This window comes from Quercus lobata, chromosome 7 (assembly GCF_001633185.2).
Source record: "Quercus lobata isolate SW786 chromosome 7, ValleyOak3.0 Primary Assembly, whole genome shotgun sequence".
Taxonomy (NCBI): Eukaryota; Viridiplantae; Streptophyta; class Magnoliopsida; order Fagales; family Fagaceae; genus Quercus; species Quercus lobata.
In genome coordinates, this window is record NC_044910.1 from 7,464,862 (window position 1) to 7,489,653 (window position 24,792).

A 24,792-nucleotide genomic window follows, 5' to 3' on the forward strand; every position below is an offset into this window, starting at 1 on the left:
CCAAGCTCATGAGTCTTATCGGGGAAATTTTGGGAGTCGTGGTTTGGAGGGTCAAGAAATATGTTCAATAAAGCTTCAGTGGATCAAAGTTGATAAAGGAAGCATGTTGCTTGGTATACCTTCCCCAATTCCCTGAACTCTGACAGGTCAATGTGCAATAGATAACATTCGGGTAAAACTCCCCATACTCTTTACATAACACTTAAAATAATAAAACTCCCCATACTCTTTACATAAAAATTAATGTTCATCATATAATATAAGTTTTAAAATATAATTATATCATATCATTGTTTTCATATAAATCAATTCCAAACACATGGCTAAAAATATATTAATATCTCATATCTAGCATTAAAATGCTCTCCTTACTCTCCAAGATTTGGTTAAGATACAAAAAGATCATAATTACATCTCTAAAATTTCATCAAATATATTTTCCAAAAAAGAAAACTTATCTGAAAACACCAAAAACGGCTCCAGCGGAAGCTGTAATAGCTTTTGCAGAAGCTGAAACAATTCCAGCGGAAGCTGCAAACAACTTCTGCAGAAGCTGAAACAGTTCCAGCACATTCTTCAGTAGCTCCAACTATGGTACCAGAAAAATCTCATAAAACTTATCTCACCATCTTTAGTCAAATCATGAATTTAATGCCATATACTTTCCTCCAAGCAAATGAAGTCATTCGGATGACATCATCCAACTGTAATACTGTGATTGACAGTTGTTACAGCTATAACTTCAACTATTAAGTCTCAAACTTTCTTCTTTTGGCCAAAAAACAAAAGACCACTTACTTTGTCAAAATTTTTTCCTGATTTGCTAAGTTTCCCTTCAACTAGTTCTGATCTAGTTACATAACTTGGCTCTATATAAAGAGGACCAAGCTACACACTAGAGGCCTCTTGGCTCTCTCTCTGCTTTCTTTCTCTGACCTTTCTCTATGATCTCTACCCTCTCTGATCCATCTCACCCTTTTATGCAGAAACTTCACTCATTTTGCTGCAAAATACACATTTTTACACTTCTCCATCTCCCTTACAAAAATATCTCTTCTTAGAGTACACCATTACAGACTAGCCCTCTCTCATCTTCAATATTCTAAAACTCTATTCATCTTGCTGCTGTATCTCTAAAAGATCTTCATATTATTCTTCATCCCTCTTACAAAATCTCTCTTCATAGATAACAACACAACACACATATTACAACACCATTACCCATTACCCATCTTTCCCACACTCCATTATTCTGAAGTATCATCATCTTGTTGCCCAAAAATACGTCTCCATCTCATTTTTTATTTCTTATACAAAATCTTCATTCTTAGAAAGCAACATAACGAATGTCATAATAGAAAAAAAACAATCCCAGCAGCAGCCTTTACTACATTTAACCTTCATTTATCTATTTCATATTTTCATTTATTTTACAAAACACATTCCTCACAAAATACCCATACATACTTCTCATATATCTCTAAACTCCATGTCTCAAAAATTATACATATACAAGATCCATGTCCAATAAAGTATCTACATATAATTCTCATACATATTACGAACACCATATCTCACAATATATACATATTCCTTACCATCTTCACACATCTTAAAACAAATCAAACACTTTTCCAAGAACTTATTACTAAAAGCCCTTTCTTATGAAAGACAAAAACTTATAAAATCAAAAACTCTTCTTATAGAAGGCAATATCATTCATACTTGGCTAAAAAACCAAAAGAGGATTACATGGGGAAAGTCATTTAAGTGTATGATGAAAGGGGATAAACTTAACCAACCTATGCACATGGCTGGACATACTTTCTCTCCCTCCAGTTGCACCCATTTTTCCCCTTCAATCATGAAGTCATCATGGAAGGACTCATAATATCATATTGTACCGCTGGACTCATTCTATCACGTTGCTAAAATGTCTAAGTCCACTGCTATCTTATGGCTGGAGCTCCAAACTATGAAAATAAGTCATTATATTTTACTTTAAAACTTATATTATCAAATATATTTTGTTCATTATTATTATGCCACTCAACTAATGTCATTATGCTGCTAGAATCTTATTAACTCATTAACACTATAAGGCTAAAGCCACAAACTATGAAGCTCACCAACATTATATGGCTGGAGTCACAAATCACATGAAGAACAAAGTGATGCTACATGGCTGGAGTCAGAAACATAAAAGATAAGTCAATGTTTTCTCCATCTTTTAAATTACATTATTGAATATATGTTAACTCATTATCATTTTACCATTATCTCACCATTTAATAAACATGGTCTCACTAATAATAAATATACATATTAATAAATTGATATACCACTAATGGACATATATTACTTGGACATAAACCATTGCTAGACATATATTATTTGAACCATGAACTGCAACTAGACATGGACTATTGGACTCATCCCATTGTTAGACATTTGACACATAATTAATTACTTTCTAATATTGGACATATCTTAATAAACATAATAATAACATATCAACTCACCATTTAATCAAAGCTATCATGCTAAGCATATTATTTATTTATTTCAACCATTATCATTATTCTAAAACTTTGGGTTTTATCTATTTTGTAGGCTTAAAAATACACCGATAGCCATTGGTTTATGCGGTCCAATGTCGAGTTCCGGGTTGACCTCCCCAAAAAAAATTCGGGCCTAGCAAAGCTACACACCTCCAAAGGCACGTGGCTATGCGCACAAAAAAAGGCCCCCGACAATCATTGGTATGAAATATTTCTGTACTGATTAATACTGACATACCATTTTGAAATTATCCCTAATTTTATATATATATATATATATATATATATATTACATTCTAACCCAACCCAATATTGTAATTGTAATTGTAAAATTATAATAATAATAATATAGATATTCAGGAACATATATAGATCTAATTTTTTTTTTTTACCTTGGATTAATTCCTAAGAAATTATGTAGTTTTATAATATAAAAATATATGAAAAGTAAAAAATAAAAATAAAATTAAGGCTTTTTTTTTTTTTTTTGACAGCTAAAATAAAATGAAGGCTTGTTTTTTTTTTTTTTTTTTTTTTTTTTTTTTTTTTTTTGCGTAAATGCTCTTTTCGTCCCTATATTTTGGGGTCATTTCTATTTTGGTCCTTACGTTTCTATTTTATCACTTTTAGTCCCTAATCCAATTAACGCTTGTTATTTTAGTCCTTTCCGTCACTCAACTAACAGAAAAAGCTAACGTGGCAAATGGATTGCACTGTTGACACAATAAATGCTTACGTGGTGAATAAAATAATAAAAAAATTATTTATTATTTAATAAATGCCAAGTCAGCATAAAATAATAATAAAATAATAATAAATGCCACCTCATCCATGTCAGTTTAAAATTTTAAATTTTAATTGATCAATTTTTTTTAAAAAAAAAAACAGAATTAAAAATAAAAAACACATTAATTTAGATCTAACATCCTCTTCATCAAGAACACAGAAGAACACAACCCAGAAAAAATTATACAAACCCAGAAAATCAAACACAAGAACACAAGAAAATCAAACCACAAACAAACCCCACACATTCATTCACCGTTCACCAATGCCAACGCCTTGGTGCCCAGTAGCCAGAGACCATAAACTTTGGCCAAAGTCTGGCAAAACACCTCTCCAGCAGTTGAACTCTCTGGCGAACCATGTCACCGACTCCTCTTCACACACCAAGCCAGCAAAGCAAACTCAGATCGAGATCTGCATCATCGACCAGTCAAACAAAGAGGACATCCTCCACCGTCCAACTCAGATCGAATCTTTAGACGCGTCGCTCGCGGAGGAGCTGAGCGCGATCAAGAAGAAGATGGAGAGGCTGAGGTCGGACAGAGAGAGAACAGAGAAGATGCTGAGAGAGAGGGACTTGTTGTTGGAGATGAAGATGAAGGAGGTCGAAGAGAGAGGAGAGATTCAGAAGAGCCTTGAAATCGAGCTTGATAGATTGTACAGATTGAAGCAACTCCAATCTCAATCTGTGGTAACCACTCAGTACTCAAATTTTGATTTCTTTGTTTTTGTTTTTGAATTCGTTTAATTTTTGAGATATTTTGCTTTCAGAGAGTTTTTGGTTTTTCATGCGAAATTCAATTTGATTGCCCCTCAAAATAAATAGCATCTTCCCTAGTATTTCTCAGTTTGATTTTCTTGTGTTCTTGTGTTTGATTTTCTGGGTTTTAATGATTTTTTCTGAGTTGTGCGTGTTCTTGATGAAGAGGATGTTAGATCTAAATTAATGTGTTTTTTATTTTTAATTCTGTTTTTTTTTTTTAAATTGATCAATTAAAATTTAAAATTTTAAACTAACATAGATGAGGTGGCATTTATTATTATTTTATGCTGACTTGGCATTTATTAAATAATAAATACTTTTTTATTATTATTTTATTCGTCATATAAGTATTTACTGTGTCAACAGTGCAATTCGTTTGCTACGTCAGCTGTTTCTGTTAATTGAGTGACGGAAAGGACTAAAATAACAAGTGTTAATTGGATTAGGGACTAAAAATGATAAAATAGAAATGTAAGAACTAAAATAGAAATGACCCTAAAATATAAACACTAAAAGAGTATTTAGTCTTTTTTTTTTTTTTAGGGATGGGGGAGGCTCACTTCTTGAACAACAAGTGGAAATGTCATACTGTATAAGTACAATTCAATTAACTAAAAAAATAAAGAAAAAAGCTTAAGTTTTAAATTTCAAAAACACTGATGGCTGTCATTTACATTGAAAAAGGCAAAATCCAAAGCTTTTTCCAAACTCTTAACACCCTCCCATCAACCACGTGTCCTAGAACTCACTTTTAGTACATAGGAGTATTTTTTAACTTTTGCATTGAGAAGAGCACTTGTCAGCGTACAAAACAAGGAGGGAATAAACCTGGCATGCCTTCCAGCCAGATCTTTAGTACACCCACAAGAGAAACATGTAAAACAGAGGAGAAGAAGAGGAAGAAGTAGGGGCGGGAAGAAGGCTGTAAGACTAAAACAGTGCTAGAAGAAGAATCTGAGAGGGTTGCAAGGCTGAAAGCGGTGGTGATAACATTTTCTTGGCTTTTTTCTTTTCCTTTTTAGTGGTATGTTTTTCTGGTTTTTTCTTTACCGGCCGAAACAACTGATTTTCTCCGGTAAGGCCGGTACAGTCCGGTATTGGCTGAAATTTGAAGCGGAACGAAATGTAAGTGTTTCTGTACCGATTCACCGGCCGGTAAGATAAATATCGGCCATACCGGCCAGAACGGTACGGTGTTGACTTCTTACTCTTACATTACATAGAAGAGAATAAGACAAGGAGTAAATTGTTCTTTTCTTTAATTACATTTGTAATCATTGTGATCTGTGAGATTTAACTGAAAAAATAACGGATCAAGCTTATTTGCTTATTTCTCAAACATAGAATGGACAATTGCTTGATTTCAAAGATAACGAGAGAAATTGTGACTCTAAACATAAAGGAGGGAAGTACCCTTTTTTCCTACGTTTTATTCATTTATCTCCATCATTCACTTTTCTAAAAAATGAAAAAGAAAAAAATAAGAGCCTGTTTGGTTTGACATTTGAAAATACAGTGTTCAGTGTTTAAACATTGAACACTAGTGTCCAAAATTCCAAACAATATGTTTGGTGATAGTGTTTAAAATAGGGCTGTTTGAAAATAGTTGCTCAAAAACCTCTGTTTGAAACATATTTTTTGAAACATGCTTGGGCCACATTTTAAACAATGAATAGGCGTTTCTGATGGCACAACGGTAATAAAAATTAAATTCAGTTTTCACTGTGCCCGGACCCATTGGATCAGCTTTTTTCTAATTTTTGTCTCCTCTCCTCTCTATCCGCTAAGGTTTCATTCCATCTTTTTCTCATTTCCCCTTCCCCTTCAGCTTTGTTTTACTCTCCCAAAGCACAAACCTGAACCCATAAAAATTATCAACTCACCTCCCTTGACAAACCCACCATACATCCAGCAAGTTCCCATGGCAGACCCATCGTCGGCAACACTTCAGATAGAGTGACCACAAACCCATCTTCCTTTTCTTTGATTTAATTTATTCTTTAGTTTTTTTTTTTTTTTTTTTTTTTTTTTTTTTTCTCTCTCAACAACACACAGAACACCACAAACCAGCAATCACAACCCTCAAAAACACCAATTACAACCTACGAGATCTCAACAACACAAATTGGAACCCACAAATACACAACTCACAGATAGTCACGGCAGAAATTTTGTTTTCAATTCTTCCTCTCCACCGCCAAAATGCTTCTTCCTAGATCGGTCTCACAGAAAATCGGTCACGCGAAGAGACAAATCGGTCTCGCGCCAAATGAAGATTTAAAGAAAGAAAGAAAGAAACGGAAAAGAAATAAAGAAGAAGAAGAAGAAGAAGCAGAGGGAAGAACTACGCCTGAAGATCGGTGAACGGAGCTGTGTATATCTCGGGCTGAAGGTGCTGATCGACGGAGAGCTCCGACGAACGTAAAGCCCAGCCGTGGATCTTCTTTGGCGTCGATGGAGATGAGGACGTGCGTGGGTTTGGCTTTTTCGTTTTCTGCTCTGAGGGAAGACTGAGGGAAGATTGAAGACTGAAGAGAAAGGGATAAAGAGAGAAGAAAAGGAATAAAGAAGGGATAAAAAACGGATTTAAAAATTATTATTTAATACGTTGTCAGCTTTTTTTTATCATTAAAAACATACATACCAAACATATATTTTACATTTTTTTGAACACTGAAAAATATTGTTTAAACTATGATACCAAACACATTTTTTTTTTTATTAACACTAAAAACACGTTGTTCAACAATACTTTTTAAACCACAATTTTCACATCTTTTTAAACAACAATTTTTGAAAACTATGACCAAACAGGCCCTAAGTCATTGAATATTCGGCCACAGAAATGAAGATAACCATTCATTACTCAAACTGTCTCCACTAATGCGATGACGAGAACCTAGCATTAAGTTGAAGCAATTAATAATGAGTAATGATAGTTATACAGTGTTGGCACGGGACACATCAAAACACAATTCTACTTTAAACCTTTTTTTTTCCGGAGAAAATTCTTCTTTAAACTTAATTTCATATAACACATATATTACACACCACACAGAAACTCTGAGACAATCCACACGTTAATTACATCAAATTAGAAAGTACAATCACCCTGACTGACTGCATGAAAACTTCAACACCATGGTAAACAAATTACTAAGATGATGGGGCCTTAGGATGACCCATGCGAAATCATGACTATTAGAATTCCTAGGGCCTCTTTATTTGGAAACAGCAGTCTGAAAGGCGCGTGTGCGCGCAAACACACACATATATATATATATATATATATTTATTTATAAAAATCATCGAGAAAATGGACTTTTGTCCTTATTTTTAAAAACATCTAACAATATGTTTCTGTTTTGAAACTCTATAAGGATTTGTTCCTGTTTTGAAACTCAATTTTCTAAAAATCGAGTTTCATTGTAAAACTCGATTTGTAGAAAATCGAGTTATAAATAATCAAACTTTAAAAAAATAATAATAATAATAAAAAATAAAAATTTATGGAACTCGAGTTCATAAAACTCAAGTACCATTCAATGAACTCGAGTACTATTCAAGGAACTCGAGTTCTACATTAAAATTCGATTTTGAGAAAATCGATTTTTAAAATAAGGACATTTTGCTATATAGTTTCAAAATAGAAATATTATGTTAAATGTTTTAAAAAATAAAGGTAAAAGCTCATTTTTCTCCTAGAAATCATATGTAATTCTCAGCTAGCTAGACACACTTGGAAGGATAACAACAAATAAAATTTTACCTTTTTTGCATATTTAGTTTCGAGTAAAATTCTTGCAGAAGTTATAGCAGGGTCCTGGAGTAGGTTTGACAGCATACCAGGTCTGAATGACAATTAGAGCAAGTGCTAACAATGCGCCAAAGAATGCCAAGAACGCCAAGGGGCTGCTGAAATGGTCGTGACAGACTTGAGCCAACCAGGTCATCAACTGGTTCTTGTAGTGCTTCTGAATTTGCACTCTGACATTGCTATATATTTCGCTGTTAGGAACCAAGCCAGTACCAATCTCATTGAAGAGTTTAGCCACGTGTTCATCACTACCAAGGCAATTATAGAGTATTCCTGCTTTCCTTAACATCTTAACATCATTGGCTTCGTCGATTAGTGAATCGACGAAGGATATGTAAGAGGTGATCTCAAAGTCATTTTGGAAATCTAGACACATCTCGTAGGCTATCAAGTTCAAAAACTTTGGCCTTGTTGAGTCATCCACAGTTATTGGAGGAAGCCAAAGGAATCCCAAACAACCGAGTGCAGTAAAAGAAATGTCACTCAAGCAACTATTTTCCTTTTTACTACGTTCCACATGAATACCTACTGCTCGAAGCTCTTGAACATTGCGATAGGATTGCAAAGACATGTCCTTAGAGACGTGTTTTGTTGACTTCCCTGGCCTTTTTTGTTGATGCTTATGCACGAGACGTGTCCTTAGAAGATCAAGAAGATGGATGGCATGTACATGATCTCCATGATCCTTCTTTTTCTTTGAGTGTTGCTTAGATTTTCGCGAGAGATACCACGATAACGAACTCAGGCAGGCGCAGCGGAGAATTGATGAGTGATCCTCCGGTAGTGGTACCGTAACGTGACTATCAATGTAAGTGTCAATCGATTCCTTCAAGTCAGCTTCATTCTCACTCCAGCTCATCAACCATTTGAGCAGACGATAAGAAAGCTGGTTCTCAAGCAAAAACAAATCCTGTCGTGTAAAGGCTATGCTGTCTGGTTTTATATTCAACTCTGTGAACTTATTCTTAGCTGCGTAGTATATGTATTGTAGTATTGCGCAGCCGTCGACCAACAACCGCCAAATGAGGTCCTCATCATCAAAACTCTTTGTCACTTCCTTCTCGAAGCAGTCCCTCAGTTCATTGATTTTCTTCCCAATCTTCTTATACAAGTAGTTTATCTTCTCTTTGCTACCTTTGACGAACTCATATGTCAACACAAGCTTGTACTGCTCTCCTAGCTGGTACTTGTCAATACCATGATGGATAGGACCAAGTGATACTGCTTTTGGCTCATAGTGCGTCTTGAAATCCTTGTGATCTCGCAGCACGAATATAACCTTTCGTATCTTTGGTGCTGGGGATGGTGTCACCTTTTTTCTTGCCTCCATTACTGTGTTAATCTTTGCCTCCAGGTTAGTAGAAGTAGATTCGATAGAAATGCTGTGCGTCTGGGCATCCTCAGTGACGGCGCTGCTTGTTTCACAGGCACCGGCTTCTCTTCTGAAAAATCCCTCAATGGAAATAACGTGGTCCTTCCCGGCCATAGCAAGTTTGCTCCAAAGAAGGAAATTGAATTTTGTAAATTTACTGTCCTGCGTCGTTTTTTTTGGGTGCACAAAGCACATGGTCCAGCCCACAAAGTAAAAGCCCACATATGGGCTTGTATTTTTATTCCATGGCCGACTAGCATTCTTAGTTCAAGTAGATATTGTATTTGTGTGCTACTAGGATCATGGTTTTCAAATCCGGACCGGACCGTACGGTCCGACCGGAAAAACCTCGAACCGCTCCTTTTTGCGGTTCTTTTAGCTTCAAGAACAGTTCAATGGGGAAAAAAAATTGGGACCTGTGTGAACCGTAGTTAGATCTCACGGTTTTGAGAACCATGATCAGACCACTTCTCACGGTTCCCTACTTCCCTTTGATTTGAACCTTTAAAAAAAAAAAAAAAAAAAACACAGAAAAATGGATCCTCATTGACCAAACCATACCGAGCTTTGGGCAGACTGAACGAGCCGATGCCAACGAACAGAACATGATGACCTTTCCGATGCCGGTGCGGTGACACAGTCGGAGCTGATTTTCAAAACCAACCCATATATAGAAATAAAATTAAGGGAAAAAAGAGAAAAACATTCTTAATAAATTACTAGAAAGAAATCCTACTTATGCCCCCCAACACAGAAGGTAATATTTTTTTGGTAGATTACATCTTAGCGTCGCCGTTGATGCTTCTTCCGTATCTGCAGAAGAGAGAGTAGAGTTAAGCTTAGAAATTGACGAAGAGAAAAGAAAAGACTGAAAACTGAAAAGTAGAGAAGAATGAGGTAACAAGATAAGATTAAAAGAAGGCGTAAATGCTCATTTCGTCCTTATATTTTGGGGTCATTTCTATTTTGGTCCCTACATTTCTATTTTATCACTTTTAGTCCCTAATCCAATTAACGCTTGTTATTTTAGTCCTTTCCGTCACTCAACTAACAGGAAAAACTGACGTGGCAAACGGATTGCACTGTTGACACAATAAATGCTTACATGGCGAATAAAATAATAATTAAAAAATTATTTATTATTTAATAAATGCCAAGTCAACATAAAATAATAATAAATGCCACCTCATCCATGTCAGTTTAAAATTTTAAATTTTAATTGATCAATTAAAAAAAAAACAGAATTAAAAATAAAAAACACATAAATTTAGATCTAACATCCTCTTCATCAAGAACACAGAAGAACACAACCTAGAAAAAATCATACAAACCCAGAAAATCAAACACAAGAACACAAGAAAATCAAACCACAAACAAACCCCACACATTCATTCACCGTTCACCAATGCCAACGCCTTGGTGCCCAGTAGCCGGAGACCATAAACTCCAGCCAAAGTCTGGCAGAACACCTCTCCAGCAGCTGAACTCTCCGGTCATGTCACCGACTCCTCTTCACACACCAAGCCAACAAAGCAAACTCAGATCAAGATCTGCATCGCCGACCAGTCAAACAAAGAGAACATCCTCCACCGTCCGACTCAGATCGAATCTTTAGACGCGTCGCTCGCAGAGGAGCTGAGCACGATCAGGAAGAAGATGGAGAGGCTGAGGTCGGACAGAGAGAGAACGAAGAAGATGCTGAGAGAGAGGGACTTGTTGTTGGAGATGAAGATGAAGGAGATCGAAGAGAGAGGAGAGATTCAGAAGAGCCTCGAAATCGAGCTCGATAGATTATACAGATTGAAGCAACTCCAATCTCAATCTGTGGTAACCACTCAGTATTCAAATTTTGATTTCTTTGTTTTTGTTTTTGAATTCGTTTAATTTTTGAGATATTTTGCTTTCAGAGAGTTTCAGAGAGTTTTTGGTTTTTCATGCCAAATTCAATTTGATTGCCCCTCAAAATAAATAGCATCTTCCCTAGTATTTCTTAGTTTGATTTTCTTGTGTTCTTGTGTTTGATTTTCTAGGTTTTAATGATTTTTTCTGAGTTGTGCGTGTTCTTGATGAAGAGGATGTTAGATCTAAATTAATGTGTTTTTTATTTTTAATTCTGTTTTTTTTTTTTTTTTTAAATTGATCAATTAAAATTTAAAATTTTAAACTAACATGGATGAGGTGGCATTTATTATTATTTTATGCTAACTTGGCATTTATTAAATAATAAATAATTTTTTTATTATTTTATTTGCCATGTAAGCATTTACTATGTCAACAGTGCAATCCATTTGCCACGTCAGCTTTTTCTGTTAGTTGAGTGACGGAAATGACTAAAATAACAAGCGTTAATTGGATTAGGGACTAAAAGTGATAAAATAGAAATGTGGGAACCAAAATAGAAATGACCCCAAAATATAAAGACGAAAAGAGCATTTACGCCTTAAAAGAAAGTGGAGGTAGGTGGGGCATTAAAAGAAAGTGGGGGTAGGTGGAGGTAATCAGATGACAATGCCATGTTTTGATTTCTAAGTTATTCAAGATTTTTTTTTTTTTTTTTTTTTTTTTTTTTTTTTTTTAGTTTATAAAAATTAGAGTGCCACGTTGATCTAAAAAATATAAAAACAAAAAATCACTACACTTTTTTTGATAATAAGTCCACAGTTAACCAAAAAAAAAAATATATATATATATATATATATATTAAGAATACTCCTCTTTTAAGTTTAATTAATTTATTTATATTTTAAATAATTATTAAATTAATTATGACGTCATCACGGTTCGACCTCGGTTCGACCTTAAAAACCTTAAACCTCTTCCTTTTACGGTTCAATGAACGGTCCGGGTCTGAAAACCTTGACTAGGACGGGTTTGCGGCTGGGGTTATTTAAATAAGGTATATATGTGGCTTTCGTTATGTGTGCTGCATAAGAAAAAGAAAGGTCGGTGCTGTACAGTGAAAAAAAGAAGGGTGCCCGCAAATTGAAGAATAAAGGAAAAAAATTGTTGTACTCGATAAAGATAATTTGTGTGTGTGAGCAAAGAAAAATAAGAGATTTTTTTTTTCTTTAACCATGAGACATACACAAAAATTATTGTAATTGATTTGATAATAGTGAAATTATTCGGAATTTGTCCCATATTTTTCCTTCAAAGAGAAAGGGTTTTTCACGTATATATTTGTGTTCTTGTGTGTAATTGCTATTTTGATGAATTGCTAATATTTGTGATAATATTATTTGGGACCCAACAATTTTTATTATGTGGAAACTTAAGCATAAGATATTTGAGGCTTGTAGTTATTTTATTTTTTACTTTGTATAATTCTATAGTTACAAATAGGGTTGTAAATAAGCAAAGTTGAGCAAAACCAAGTATTAAAAGTTCAAGCTTATTTATTTAATTGTTATTTCGAACACAAGCTAGACCAGAGCTCATCACCCAAAAAAAAAAGTACAAGTTCAATTATGTTTGTGAGCTTCTTTTCTATATATAAAAAAATCATGACTAAAATATTTTACGTTTTCATATATTATGAATGTTTATTAAGAATGAACTAATTATATTATTAATAAACTACAAATAATAATTTGGTATCATATGAATATATTCACAAACTTATACAATCAATTTCAAATCTATGTAAGTATATTTTTAGAAAATTATATATATTAAAATATAATATTTTGTATAGTCAAATCAAGCATCATGTTCACAGCCACATTATTATATTTGAGCTTGACTCATTTAATAATCAAGCTTAGACTTAAGTATAAAGTTAGCTTTATTCACGAACCGTGAATCAGTGATTGAGCTATTCATAATTACAACCCTAATTACAAGAATCAAGAGGGAGAATTCGAAATTTGACTCTCCCAATAATAGAGGCGAATAGGTTATGCCGTTGATTTATAAAGCTTATAATGTACAATTGCGGTTATGCTTGGGGACATTGGAATGTTTGGTTTACGAAAATAGGACCCAAAAGAAAAAGTAGTTCTATGACCCCTTTTAATGAAAGAAGTGAGTGATTGGCTCATGATGGTAGAGATACGTTCGTTATTTATTTATTTTTTCAATTCTTGTTGTAATTTTTGTTTTTACATCAGCTAATTTTTTAGATCATTTGTGATGTTAAGGATTTCATTGGTTATTCCCTGTAATTTTTAGATCATCCCTGGTTTTAAAGATCTCATTGGGTTTCATTACATGGGATACTTTTCTGGACAAACTATTGATAATGACTTGCTTTTATGGTTTATCCATTGAGCATGCTTGGTATTAAACGTGCAATTGAAGTCTTAGCTTTTATACCAGCTTATATATATATATATATATATATATATATATGATTTTAAATAGGAATTTGTTGAACCAGGAAATTTCGTTTAGATTAAATATTAGATGTAACATTAAAAAGTAAAAATATAATCACGTGAAATAGTCTTTACCTACATAGCGAGTTTCGTATAAACTTTTGCGATAAAAATTCTTATGTTTCTATCTCTGGCATCAAGCATGGTTTCAAAATATCAATCATAAATAAAACCGTTTAGGTTTCTTATTGACGGTTATCTTTTTCCAGAGAAAAAGGTACGTAAAACGATGTTATGCCGTTCTTTGCTTCAGACAATGAGTTAAATGTGAAAGAAGATAGATTGATTGTGAGGTATTGAAGCTCTAGCTTGAAGAATTTAGAATCTTATTTTGCGGGAACATTTTAAGTATCAGAAGACAATAACTTAACATAACAATGTAGAGATATGGCTTGAATTTAGGGGCTTTTTATGCACATATATGATCTATATGGGAGTAATTCCACTATAAGTGGATTCACTTGTTTTTTGCCAAGTTTAAATTGAAATAGGACTCCTTGTTTTGGATGACTTGTCATTTGATGGAGGTCTACTTGAATTGGATCTCTTTTCATGTGGTGAAGGAGACTTGTTCTCATATTAGTCTTGGAATTCTACTTGACTTTGGAGTCCAACATGAGATTGATTTGATTTAGCCGACCTTGAGAGATTGCCATGTGATTTAGAGTTATACTTGGAGTAGACTTTGTCTTTTGCTTGGATTAGTATGGTGCACGTGGACACAAGGAAATCGCATTACAAATTCTATTGCTTGAAGGACTTGCATCATTGCCAACTTGAATATCCTATATAAACAGAGTGTGTTGCGGCAAATTTAGAGTGTGTGAGAAAAAGAGGCTTTCTATTGTTTGGTTATTTGATATTTGTGAGTTGCAATTTGAAATAGTAAGAGAGGCTTGTTGTTGCTAGGTTTTGGTTATGTGGTTTGGTGATTTGCTCTCTCTTCGTGTGTTGCAACTTTTAGATTTGATTTGTGGCTCTCTCTTTGGTTTGTGCAAAATCCGCATTTGGTTTTTGGTACTCGTATTTAGTATTTGTGAACCTTTGGTTCTTTGGTTTGTGATGGTGTCATAAATAAATCCCAAGTCCATAACTCGTCCATATGTCTCGTCCAACAAAAGAAGCTACAATAGGCGATGAAAATTACAAGCGTACTGGCGAACCTCGTCCATACATGGACGAGCAATACCTCGTGAGATCTATTTATCAGTTATGAACGTCAAGCCTTCCAAGATGATCTCGTTATCTTCCACTGAAGATGGACGAGATCATCCTTGAGGTGTCGTCCATCCTGACTATGGATGGACGAGTTCATCAGCGTCCGACCTAGGTAACTTCCACAGCGGTTATGGAAGTTACTCCTAATTCGCCGGACTCCTCGACATTGGGAACGGTTCCTAAACAGATAAACCGTTCCACACACACACTATATAAGGCTTCTTCGATGAAAGGTAAGGGCATTCAGACACTTTTACTTTTGAGAGAACATTTCTTCGTTACAGAGAGTTCAAAGTAACTAACTTGATCATCGGAGGATTTTTGGCCGGTCCCCCACCGGTCCCCTCTGATTCTGTGTCCTTTGTATTACAGGAAATAGCCTAAAGATCAACGTTCGAGTCCTATCAACCCACTGATAAAGGGAGAATCATCAGTTGGCGCCGTCTGTGGGAAGAAATTGTTTCACAGTTTACTTTTCCGTGACAAAGGGTCGATGGTTCGGACTAGATCAAGGGCTACTAGCCCAGGCCATCAGGGAAGCAGCAACCCGCATCGTGATCGCCAGTCTGCCCCGGTCATGCAGTCATCTGCCCAACATGCACAATCTATGGCAGACGCTATGGCGGAGTTGACTCGCCAAAACCAAGAATTACGAATGGAGATCAATATGAGGAGGCAAACGCATGAAGAGCGTGAAGGTGGACAAACACAAAGTCATGGCGGAAGAGAGAATACCGAAGTTGGAAGTCAGTTTAGAGGCACCACTTCACGAACGGTACCACACCTGAAGGAAGAAATGGATCAAATGAAGAGAGTTATGGAGGAAATGAAGGAAAATATGAAAAGGGCGAATCCGATAGAAGATTTGGTTCACAGGACTGACTCTCCCTTCACGGCTTCCATCAACGGTCACCCCCTACCATCAAAGTTCAAGTTGCCTTCTCTGGATTCATATGATGGAACACGTGACCCGTTTGATCACATAGCCACTTTCAAGACCACCATGCATCTTCAAGGGGTGCCTGATGAGATAATGTGTAGAGCCTTCCCTACCACCCTTAAGGGTTCAGCACGAGTTTGGTTTAGCAAAATACCTCCAAATTCGGTGAGTTCTTTTGAAGAGTTGAGTAAGTTATTTGTTAACAATTTCATTGGAGGACAAAGGCACAAGCGTTCCTCGTCCAGTTTGTTGACGATAGAGCAGGGAGAGAACGAGAGCCTTCGGTCGTTTATCACCCGTTTTAACAGAGAAGCTCTCAGTGTGGACGAAGCAGATGATAAGCTTCTACTGGCAGCCTTCCACAACGGGGTGAATTCGGATCTGTTTATACACAAGCTCTATGAAAAAGAGCCCCAGTCCATGGCCGAACTCGTCCATTCGGCTCAGAATTTTATGAATGCAGAAGATGCAATCATCGCTAAGAAGAGGAAGAGGTCCGAGAGAATGGATGCAAATCCCAGTCGTCATCACGAGCAAGGAACTCGTCCAAAGAAGGGACGGACGGAGGAAAGGAGAGATCGAGAAAGTAAGAAGCCAGGCCCTCCAGTACGGAACCAGCAGTATACCCCTTTAAACGCCCCACTTGAGCAAGTCCTTATGCAAATCAAGGATGATCCCTCACTGAAGTGGCCGGAGAAATTGAAGGGTGATCCCAACAAGCGCAACAGGAACAAGTACTGTCGCTTTCATAGGGATCATGGTCATAACACGGACGAGTGTTTTGACTTGAAGCAACAAATTGAAAATCTCATAAGGCAAGGGAAGTTGAGGGGTTTCCTTGGACGAGACCAGATGGACGAGAAACAGAAGGGAAAGATGGAAGATTCATCGCGACCACCACTCGGGGAGATAAGAGTCATCATTGGGGGAAGTTCAACTGGCCGGTCGTCCAAGTCCAAGAAAGCATACTTGAAGGTAGTACAGAACGTCCAGCTTACCGGACGATCACCGAGAGCAATGTCTATGGACGAGCAGGCAATCACTTTCACGGACGAGGATGCTGACAGAATTCATCACCCTCATGATGATGCCCTCGTCATCTCCCTACTAATTGCAAACTACACAACCAGAAGAGTGCTTGTGGACAATGGAAGCTCAGCAGACATTTTATACTATCCAGCTTTTCAGCAAATGAGATTAGGACGAGACCAGCTCCGTCCAGTGAACTCCCCCCTAGTAGGTTTTGGTGGGATGAAGGTGCAACCAGTGGGTACCATTTCCTTATCCGTGGTAGTGGGGGCATATCCACAACAACTTACCAAGGACGTCAACTTCCTTGTGGTAGATTGTCCATCCTCCTACAATGCCATCATTGGAAGACCAACTTTGAATAGCTGGAAAGCTGTTACCTCCACTTACCATTTATCAGTCAAGTTTCCAACGGAATATGGGGTAGGACAGGTACAAGGTGACCAACTGGCAGCAAGAGAATGTTACTTGGCCATGCTGGCCATGGATGAACAAGTTCAAGCAATGAATATTGAAGAAAAGAAGGTTGTAGCAGAGCCTACTGAAGCATTGGAAGATATTTCCTTGGATGAAGTTAACCCTGAGAGGTGTACCAGGGTTGGAGCAGATTTAGAAGAGAAGATTAAAAAGGACCTCGTCCAATTTTTGAAGAAAAACATCGATGTGTTCGCGTGGAGTCACGAGGATATGCCGGGTATAGACCCTAGTGTCATTACCCACCGTTTGAATGTATGTCCTTCCTCTAAGCCTGTGCGGCAAAAGAAGAGGGTGTTTGCCCCTGAGAGAGATAGTGCAATCAAGGACGAGGTCCAGAAGCTGATGGTAGCAAAGTTCATTCGGGAAGTGTATTACCCGGATTGGTTGGCCAATGTAGTAATGGTCAAAAAAGCGAATGGCAAGTGGAGAATGTGCGTGGACTTCACTGATCTGAACAAGGCTTGCCCCAAGGATAGCTACCCGCTACCGCGCATTGACCAGTTAGTAGACTCAACTGCAGGACACAAATTGCTTAACTTCATGGATGCCTTTTCAGGATACAATCAGATAAGAATGGACGAGGCTGACCAAGAGAAGACATCTTTTGTAACCAGTCAAGGCTTATTCTGCTATAAGGTGATGCCGTTTGGCTTGAAGAATGCAGGGGCAACATATCAGAGGTTGGTCAACCACATGTTTCGTCCACAGATTGGGCGGAATGTAGAAGTCTACGTAGATGACATGCTGGTGAAAAGTCAAGACGAAGGAAGACATCTAGACGACCTGCAGGAGACATTCGAGACATTAAGGCAGTATCACATGAAGCTAAATCCTAGCAAATGTGTCTTTGGAGTATCATCAGGGAAATTCCTTGGCTTTATGGTATCCCACAGGGGAATTGAAGCGAATCCAGATAAAATTCAAGCAATATTGGACATGAAGCCACCGCAAAATACCAAGGAAATCCAATCCCTCACTGGACGAGTCGCTGCGCTTAACAGGTTTGTCTCTAAAGCTACTGATAAATGTTTGCCATTTTTTAAGGTTCTCAAAAAAGCATTCGAATGGACCGACGAGTGTCAGAGAGCTTTTGAAGATTTGAAAGTATACCTTACCATGGCACCGCTGCTGAGTCCATCAGTGGAAGGAGAGGAACTATATTTGTACCTAGCAGTAACCCCGCACGCCGTGAGCTCGGCATTGATAAGAGAGGAGGATAAAGTGCAAAGACCTGTGTACTATACAAGCAAGGCATTGAAAGGAGCGGAAGGACGGTATCCGCAAATGGAGAAGTTGGCCTTCGCACTAATCACAGCATCACGGAAGCTGAGGCATTATTTCCAAGCACATGTCATTAATGTTATGACAGATCATCCTCTTAAAAAGGCAATGAATAGGCCGGAAGCTGCAGGACGATTAATCCAGTGGGCTGTGGAGCTAAGTGAGTTCGATATCAGGTATCTACCAAGGCATGCCATTAAAGCTCAAGCCCTAGCAGATTTTATTGCGGAGTTTACCCCAAGTCATAACGAAACAGAGGACAGTAAGAGATGGATCGTTCATGTGGATGGTTCGTCCACACGGCATGCAGGAGGAATTGGTGTGGTCCTGCAGTCCCCAGAGGGAGATAAACTGAAACATAAAGTCCGTCTACAGTACCAAGCGACAAACAATGAAGTCGAATATGAAGCCCTCCTCAAAGGGCTAGAATTGGCAAAGTCCGTGGAAGCAAAGTCCATATGTGTCATGGGGGATTCCCAACTGATCATGGGGCAAGTGAATGGGACGTATGAGGCGAAGGAAGAACGAATGAAGAAGTATCTTGGTAGGGTGATGCGCCTTGTGAAAAGGTTTGAAAAAGCTGACTTCGTTCAAATCCCAAGGGAGGAGAACGTGGAAGCTGATACTATAGCTAAGGAGGCCTCAGCAGACGAATCATTAGAGAAGTCAGACGAAGTTCAATATGTGCCAAGTATAGATGCCCAGGAAGTACAGCAGGTTGATAACAAAGAAAATTGGATGACTCCCATTATATCCTATTTGAAAGACGGACAACTACCAGAAGAAAAGGACGAGGCCAGAAAGGTGAGGGTGAGGTCAGCTAGATACGTCCTTATGAATGGAGTTCTATACAAGAGAGGTTTCTCTCAACCTTACCTTAGATGTTTAGCTCCGGACGAAGCAAACTACGTGCTGAGAGAAGTTCATGAAGGGGCATGTGGCAATCATTCGGGAGCAAGATCACTTGTCCACAAGGTCGTCCGTGCAGGGTACTACTGGCCGAACATGCAAGCTGATGCTAAAGCATACGTTAAGGTCTGCGACCAGTGCCAGCGATTCAGCAACGTCCCCAGGCAACCATCGGAATACCTCACCCCAATGGTGGCACCGTGGCCCTTCGCACAATGGGGACTGGACATTTTGGGTCCCTTCCCTTTGGGAGTAAGGCAGATGAAGTTTCTAGTGGTGGGCATCGATTACTTCACCAAATGGGTGGAGGCAGAACCGTTGGCAAATATCACACAACAGAATGTGAAAAACTTCGTGTGGAAGAACATCGTATGCAGATTTGGAGTGCCGAAGGTATTGGTGTCTGATAACGGACGACAATTCGACAATGCACTCTTCAAGGACTTCTGCTCACATTTTGGAATTCAGAACCATTACTCCTCGCCTGCACACCCCCAAGCCAACGGCCAGGCTGAAGTTGCAAACCGATCCTTGTTGAAAATCATCAAGACTCGGCTTGAGGGGGCAAAGGGAGTGTGGCCAGATGAATTACCAGGAGTTTTATGGGCGTATAGGACCACAGTGAGGACACCTACAGGAGAGACTCCTTTCAAACTAGCCTATGGAAGTGATGCAGTCATACCTGCAGAAGTACATATGGCTAATCATAGGGTGATGATGTATCAAGACAAGGATAATGAAGATCAGCTTCGTCTGAACCTCGATTTAATAGACGAGGTAAGGACAAATGCAGAACACCGGGCAGCAAAGTATAAGAATCTCATGGCTAAGCAGTATGACGCGGTGGTGAAGCCTAGGCGTTTCAACATTGGAGATCTCGTCCTGAGAAAGGTCTCTTTGTCGACCAAGAACCCGGCACATGGGAAATTGGGCCCAAACTGGGAAGGACCCTATAAAGTTATCAACTGTAAAAGGCAAGGATCCTACTACCTGGAGGCCCTGGACGGGAGAAAGCTGGAACATCCTTGGAATGTGGAGCACCTGAGGAGGTACTACCAGTAAGAGTGAACCTATGGACGAGACTGGGTCTTATAAGTCTAATTACCCTACTACTACGTATGATGCTGTTTGTGTTTGATACTATTATATTTGGTGTTGCTTATGTGTGGAGTTTGAAACTATGATCTTATTACTTATTATAGTTGTGTTATGGTTATGGACGAAGTCATGAAGTATGTATTTATTAAATAAAAAGGCATCAGTGTGCATATGCCTTGTCTGTAAACAATATTTATGTTATGTGCTAAATGTTGTGTGAAATTTCTCCATGATATTATCGTCCAAGTCAATCCTCAAGAGGGTTGAAAGATCCAAGACGAACAAAATCTCTGGACGCAGAGATGTAACGTCTAAATTTTCTAAGGAAAAAACCACATCCACACTCGTCCAACTCATGGACGAGACAGAGCCAACTGAAACAATCCAAAATCTGGACGAGAGAAAAAGTTGGCAAAATAAGTAAGATGGTAAGTAAAATTAGTTTGCAAGTCCTAAGACGAATCAAGCTAATTAAAAATACTACCTACTAAGACGAGTTAGACTACATGAAAAATATGTAATCTCGATATGGACGAGCTAAAGTTGGAGTTAAAATAGCTTGGCAACATTCGTCCATGAAAATGAAATCACTCGTCCATGCAAAGATAATAAAAATTCATTCAAAGGGTAGACTTCCTACGTCCAAAAAACCCTGATTAGTTTGGAAAGCAGAAACTACTTAAAAACCCGTCCTAAAACCATGGACGAGTATAATGTATTCTTGTTACATAAAGGAAGGTCCAAAAACAAAGGACCAAATAAAAAAAAAGAGAAAAACCACTAAGGTTAAAAGTCTCGTCCTAAGAAGGGGGAGCATTCACAACTGGTGCGTCCTGAGGCTGGGTACTAGCATCGTCTTCCACGTTGACGTCATCAGAGCCAGTCTGGAGAAGAGAGCTTGTGGCAGCAGCAAGGTTAAGCTTGATTGCATTAAAATCAACTTCAGGGAAGTTCTCAATAGCGTCCATTCTGAAATCTTCAAAACCAGCTGCATAATTGCGATCCAAAGTGTCTGTATATTCTTTGGACGACTTGAACTCAGCCACAGCGTCCTCTTTTGCCTTGGAGAGACGAGCATTCAATTCATCATTCATCTTCTGCAAATGATCAATGCGCGTATCCTTCTCCACTGCATCCGTCCTTAGCTCCTCAATCAGCTTGTTACGTTCCTTGACCTCGTCCTTAGCTTTTTCAGCAACCCCAGCCCATTTTTTACACTCAGCATTCACCTGCTGAATCCTCGTCTCCAACAAGACTCTCGTCTTGTCCAGCTCTGTTGCCTGTCTAGACGCTGCTATAAACTTGGACATGGCCTATGAATAGACAAAGCAACATAGAGTGATTAAATGAGGAAAAGTGGCTACCCAAATAAGGATGAGAGATACTGACATACCTTGAAGAGGTCATGGACGCCTGAATGTTCAAATTCCTTTAAACCCATGTTGTAGCACGTTTATATCTTCGTCCTTGACAGCCATCTGGAAACGTTTCCAAGCCAGGTCTTCGTTCTCAATAATGTTCGTGGAATGCTGGGACGAGCCAGGCGTGGTAGACTTGGCCAAAGGAGTTCTGGGTGGAGTCTTGGACGGCGTGGACTCCACTGGAGTGGACGAGTCCACATCAACTATCTGGACGGCAGGCTGGGACTGGGGAGGTTTGGACTTGACCACCTTGGACGAGCCTGACTTGACCCTTTTGTCCCTACGACTGGGGAGCCCTTCCAAGTCAATATTTTTTGGCAAGAACTTCCTTTTGTCCCCAGCCGTTGGACGAGTCTGACCCTCAGGACGATCTTGGGCTTGACCCTCAGGACGTTTCCCCTCTCCTGCAATCTCCTTCCCTCTATTCTCTTTCATTGTTGACATTCCTAAGACGAGATGAACGAGTTAGGAAGGTACACAAAAAAGAAAAAGAAAAGGAGGTTTAGCTAAGAACTTACTTTTTCGCACAGTAACTTCGTGGGCGATAGCTTCGTCTGAAGGCTCAGGACCTAAACCCCACTTGGCTAAGCGTCTTAGCGTGACAAGAGAACGAAAGCTCCTGTCTGTATGTAGACGAGCTCTATGGACGCGGTCACGATGGAATTTACTCAGGGACGGACGTTTGGCAGCTACAACACAATGAACAAACAAAGGTTAGAAATTGTAAATATATCAAATAGAAGTAAGAATAAAAATAAACAAGGGGAAGGGACGTACCTTCTGGACGAAGGTTCCCTAGTTCCCCAGTGTAAGGGGGAAAGGGATCCCTGCCAACGTCCACAGGGTTCCCTGCCCAGAAGCCTGAAACGAAAATGAACTCCGTCTTCCATTTCCTATCAGACGAAGCTAGGGACTTGATCAACCTACAATCATTCCCTCTAGCAGTAAACTGATAAAAACCTTCAGATTGACTTATGGCAGAAGGTTTATAACAATAAAGGAACTCGTCCACTGTAAGAGGACGGTCCCCACCAAAAACTTCCCTCCACAAAATTTGCATGGAGATAATTAGTCTCCATGCGTTAGGATTGAATTGACAAACACCTAAACCTAACTTAACTAATAACTCTCTATCGAAGGCATTTAAAGGAAACCTAAGGCCACCTAAAAAGTAAGATTCATAGACGCCTATACCAAAACGGGGCTCACAACACCACTCTCCACGGACGGGCAGCCTAGGGTTAAACTCGTCTGGGATTTGATACCAGGATTTAAGGCTATTTAACCTCTGTTCGTCCGTCTTAGAATGGACGCCTACAGCGCAGCTGAAGACGGTTTCTACCTCGTCCGTAGGATTGGACGGAGAACCAGCTTGAGAGCCAGAAGCTCTCCTAAGCTGTTCTTGGACGACCTCAATAGGGAGCCCAGGGGCCCCAGAAGAGTAGTTCTCGTCCGTGCTTCCTCCACTCTCATCACTAGCACTGCTAGAGTTAGACCTCTCACTAGTATCCTCACAGTACTCGTCTATGGCCTTATTAAGGCTATCAGTAGACGAGGAGGCAGCGGACATCTCTAACAAGAAACTTAAAACCTAAAGACGAGGAGAAGAAGAGTACCTGGCTCTAGACGGAAGAAGACTCTAGACGCAGAGAAACTCCTAGACGAGGCTCTAGACGACGGATGTCAAGGAAGAAAATCTCTGGAATGAAAAGGGTTAAGGGAGGCATTCCACTATTTATAGGATGCTGACCTAGGTAATCGAAACGACCCAGCCAATACGAAAGCGACACGTGGCATCTACCTCGGAAATATAAATCGACGAAATTAGCCACCAATAAAAAAATGACACGTGGTGCGAATAATTAATAACCAATTACCAGTCCAAAGACGTTCAACCATTTGGACGACTCACATGGACGAGGGGGCAACTGATGGTGTCATAAATAAATCCCCAAGTCCATAACTCGTCCATATGTCTCGTCCAACAAAAGAAGCTACAATAGGCGATGAAAATTACAAGCGTACTGGCGAACCTCGTCCATACATGGACGAGCAATACCTCGTGAGATCTATTTATCAGTTATGAACGTCAAGCCTTCCAAGATGATCTCGTTATCTTCCACTGAAGATGGACGAGATCATCCTTGAGGTGTCGTCCATCCTGACTATGGATGGACGAGTTCATCAGCGTCCGACCTAGGTAACTTCCACAGCGGTTATGGAAGTTACTCCTAATTCGCCGGACTCCTCGACATTGGGAACGGTTCCTAAACAGATAAACCGTTCCACACACACACTATATAAGGCTTCTTCGATGAAAGGTAAGGGCATTCAGACACTTTTACTTTTGAGAGAACATTTCTTCGTTACAGAGAGTTCAAAGTAACTAACTTGATCATCGGAGGATTTTTGGCCGGTCCCCCACCGGTCCCCTCTGATTCTGTGTCCTTTGTATTACAGGAAATAGCCTAAAGATCAACGTTCGAGTCCTATCAACCCACTGATAAAGAGAGAATCATCAGTTTGTATTTGTGAGTATTTGGGAGTATTTGGGATTTTTGGTTTGTGAGAGAGTCTCTACACTAGTTTGTATTATCCCAAATTTGTTATAGTAAAATTTGTTGGTCGTCGCCCGTTGATGTAGGTTATTGCCGAACCATGTAATTCTTGGTGTTTTGTGTCTATTTTCTTTTGGATTAATTTTCTTCATTCCTATTGTTAGTTTGAAGATCTTTCACAAGCCT

General features: G+C 38.7%; 3 protein-coding genes across 3 annotated transcripts; all 3 read right to left on the reverse strand.

Annotated features, from left to right (window-relative positions):
• Window positions 1-7,892: 7,892 nt before the first annotated feature.
• Window positions 7,893-9,424, reverse strand: LOC115951184 (UPF0481 protein At3g47200-like). The gene is made up of 2 exons (XM_031068368.1): window positions 8,691-9,424; window positions 7,893-8,627 (listed from the first exon to the last, which is right to left on the reverse strand). The coding sequence occupies exons 1-2, from the start codon at window positions 9,411-9,413 to the stop codon at window positions 7,893-7,895; spliced, it is 1,458 nt and encodes a 485-aa protein (XP_030924228.1). The 5' UTR covers window positions 9,414-9,424.
• Window positions 9,425-21,427: 12,003 nt separating this feature from the next.
• Window positions 21,428-22,079, reverse strand: LOC115951493. The gene is made up of 2 exons (XM_031068682.1): window positions 22,021-22,079; window positions 21,428-21,940 (listed from the first exon to the last, which is right to left on the reverse strand). Exons 1-2 carry the CDS (start codon window positions 22,066-22,068, stop codon window positions 21,428-21,430), a joined length of 561 nt encoding a protein of 186 aa, XP_030924542.1. The 5' UTR covers window positions 22,069-22,079.
• A 1-nt stretch (window position 22,080) lies between these two features.
• Window positions 22,081-24,292, reverse strand: LOC115951494. Its single transcript, XM_031068683.1, has 4 exons — window positions 22,826-24,292; window positions 22,567-22,737; window positions 22,158-22,494; window positions 22,081-22,105 (listed from the first exon to the last, which is right to left on the reverse strand). Exons 1-4 carry the CDS (start codon window positions 23,616-23,618, stop codon window positions 22,081-22,083), a joined length of 1,326 nt encoding a protein of 441 aa, XP_030924543.1. The 5' UTR covers window positions 23,619-24,292.
• Window positions 24,293-24,792: the final 500 nt, after the last annotated feature.

Excerpts from the sequence above, each read along its gene's own strand:
- LOC115951493 (XM_031068682.1), bottom strand. The coding sequence starts at position 22,068 with ATGGGTTTAAAGGAATTTGAACATTCAGGCGTCCATGACCTCTTCAAG. Across the intron at positions 21,941-22,020 it reads GCGTCCATGACCTCTTCAAG|GCCATGTCCAAGTTTATAGC; the intron begins GTATGTCAGTAT and ends GTCTATTCATAG.
- LOC115951184 (XM_031068368.1), bottom strand. The coding sequence starts at position 9,413 with ATGGCCGGGAAGGACCACGTTATTTCCATTGAGGGATTTTTCAGAAGA. Across the intron at positions 8,628-8,690 it reads TACCGGAGGATCACTCATCA|TCAAAGAAAAAGAAGGATCA; the intron begins ATTCTCCGCTGC and ends TCTAAGCAACAC.
- LOC115951494 (XM_031068683.1), bottom strand. The coding sequence starts at position 23,618 with ATGTCCGCTGCCTCCTCGTCTACTGATAGCCTTAATAAGGCCATAGAC. Across the intron at positions 22,495-22,566 it reads CGAAGTTACTGTGCGAAAAA|GAATGTCAACAATGAAAGAG; the intron begins GTAAGTTCTTAG and ends ATCTCGTCTTAG. Across the intron at positions 22,106-22,157 it reads ACCACGCCTGGCTCGTCCCA|ATGGCTGTCAAGGACGAAGA; the intron begins GCATTCCACGAA and ends AAACGTTTCCAG.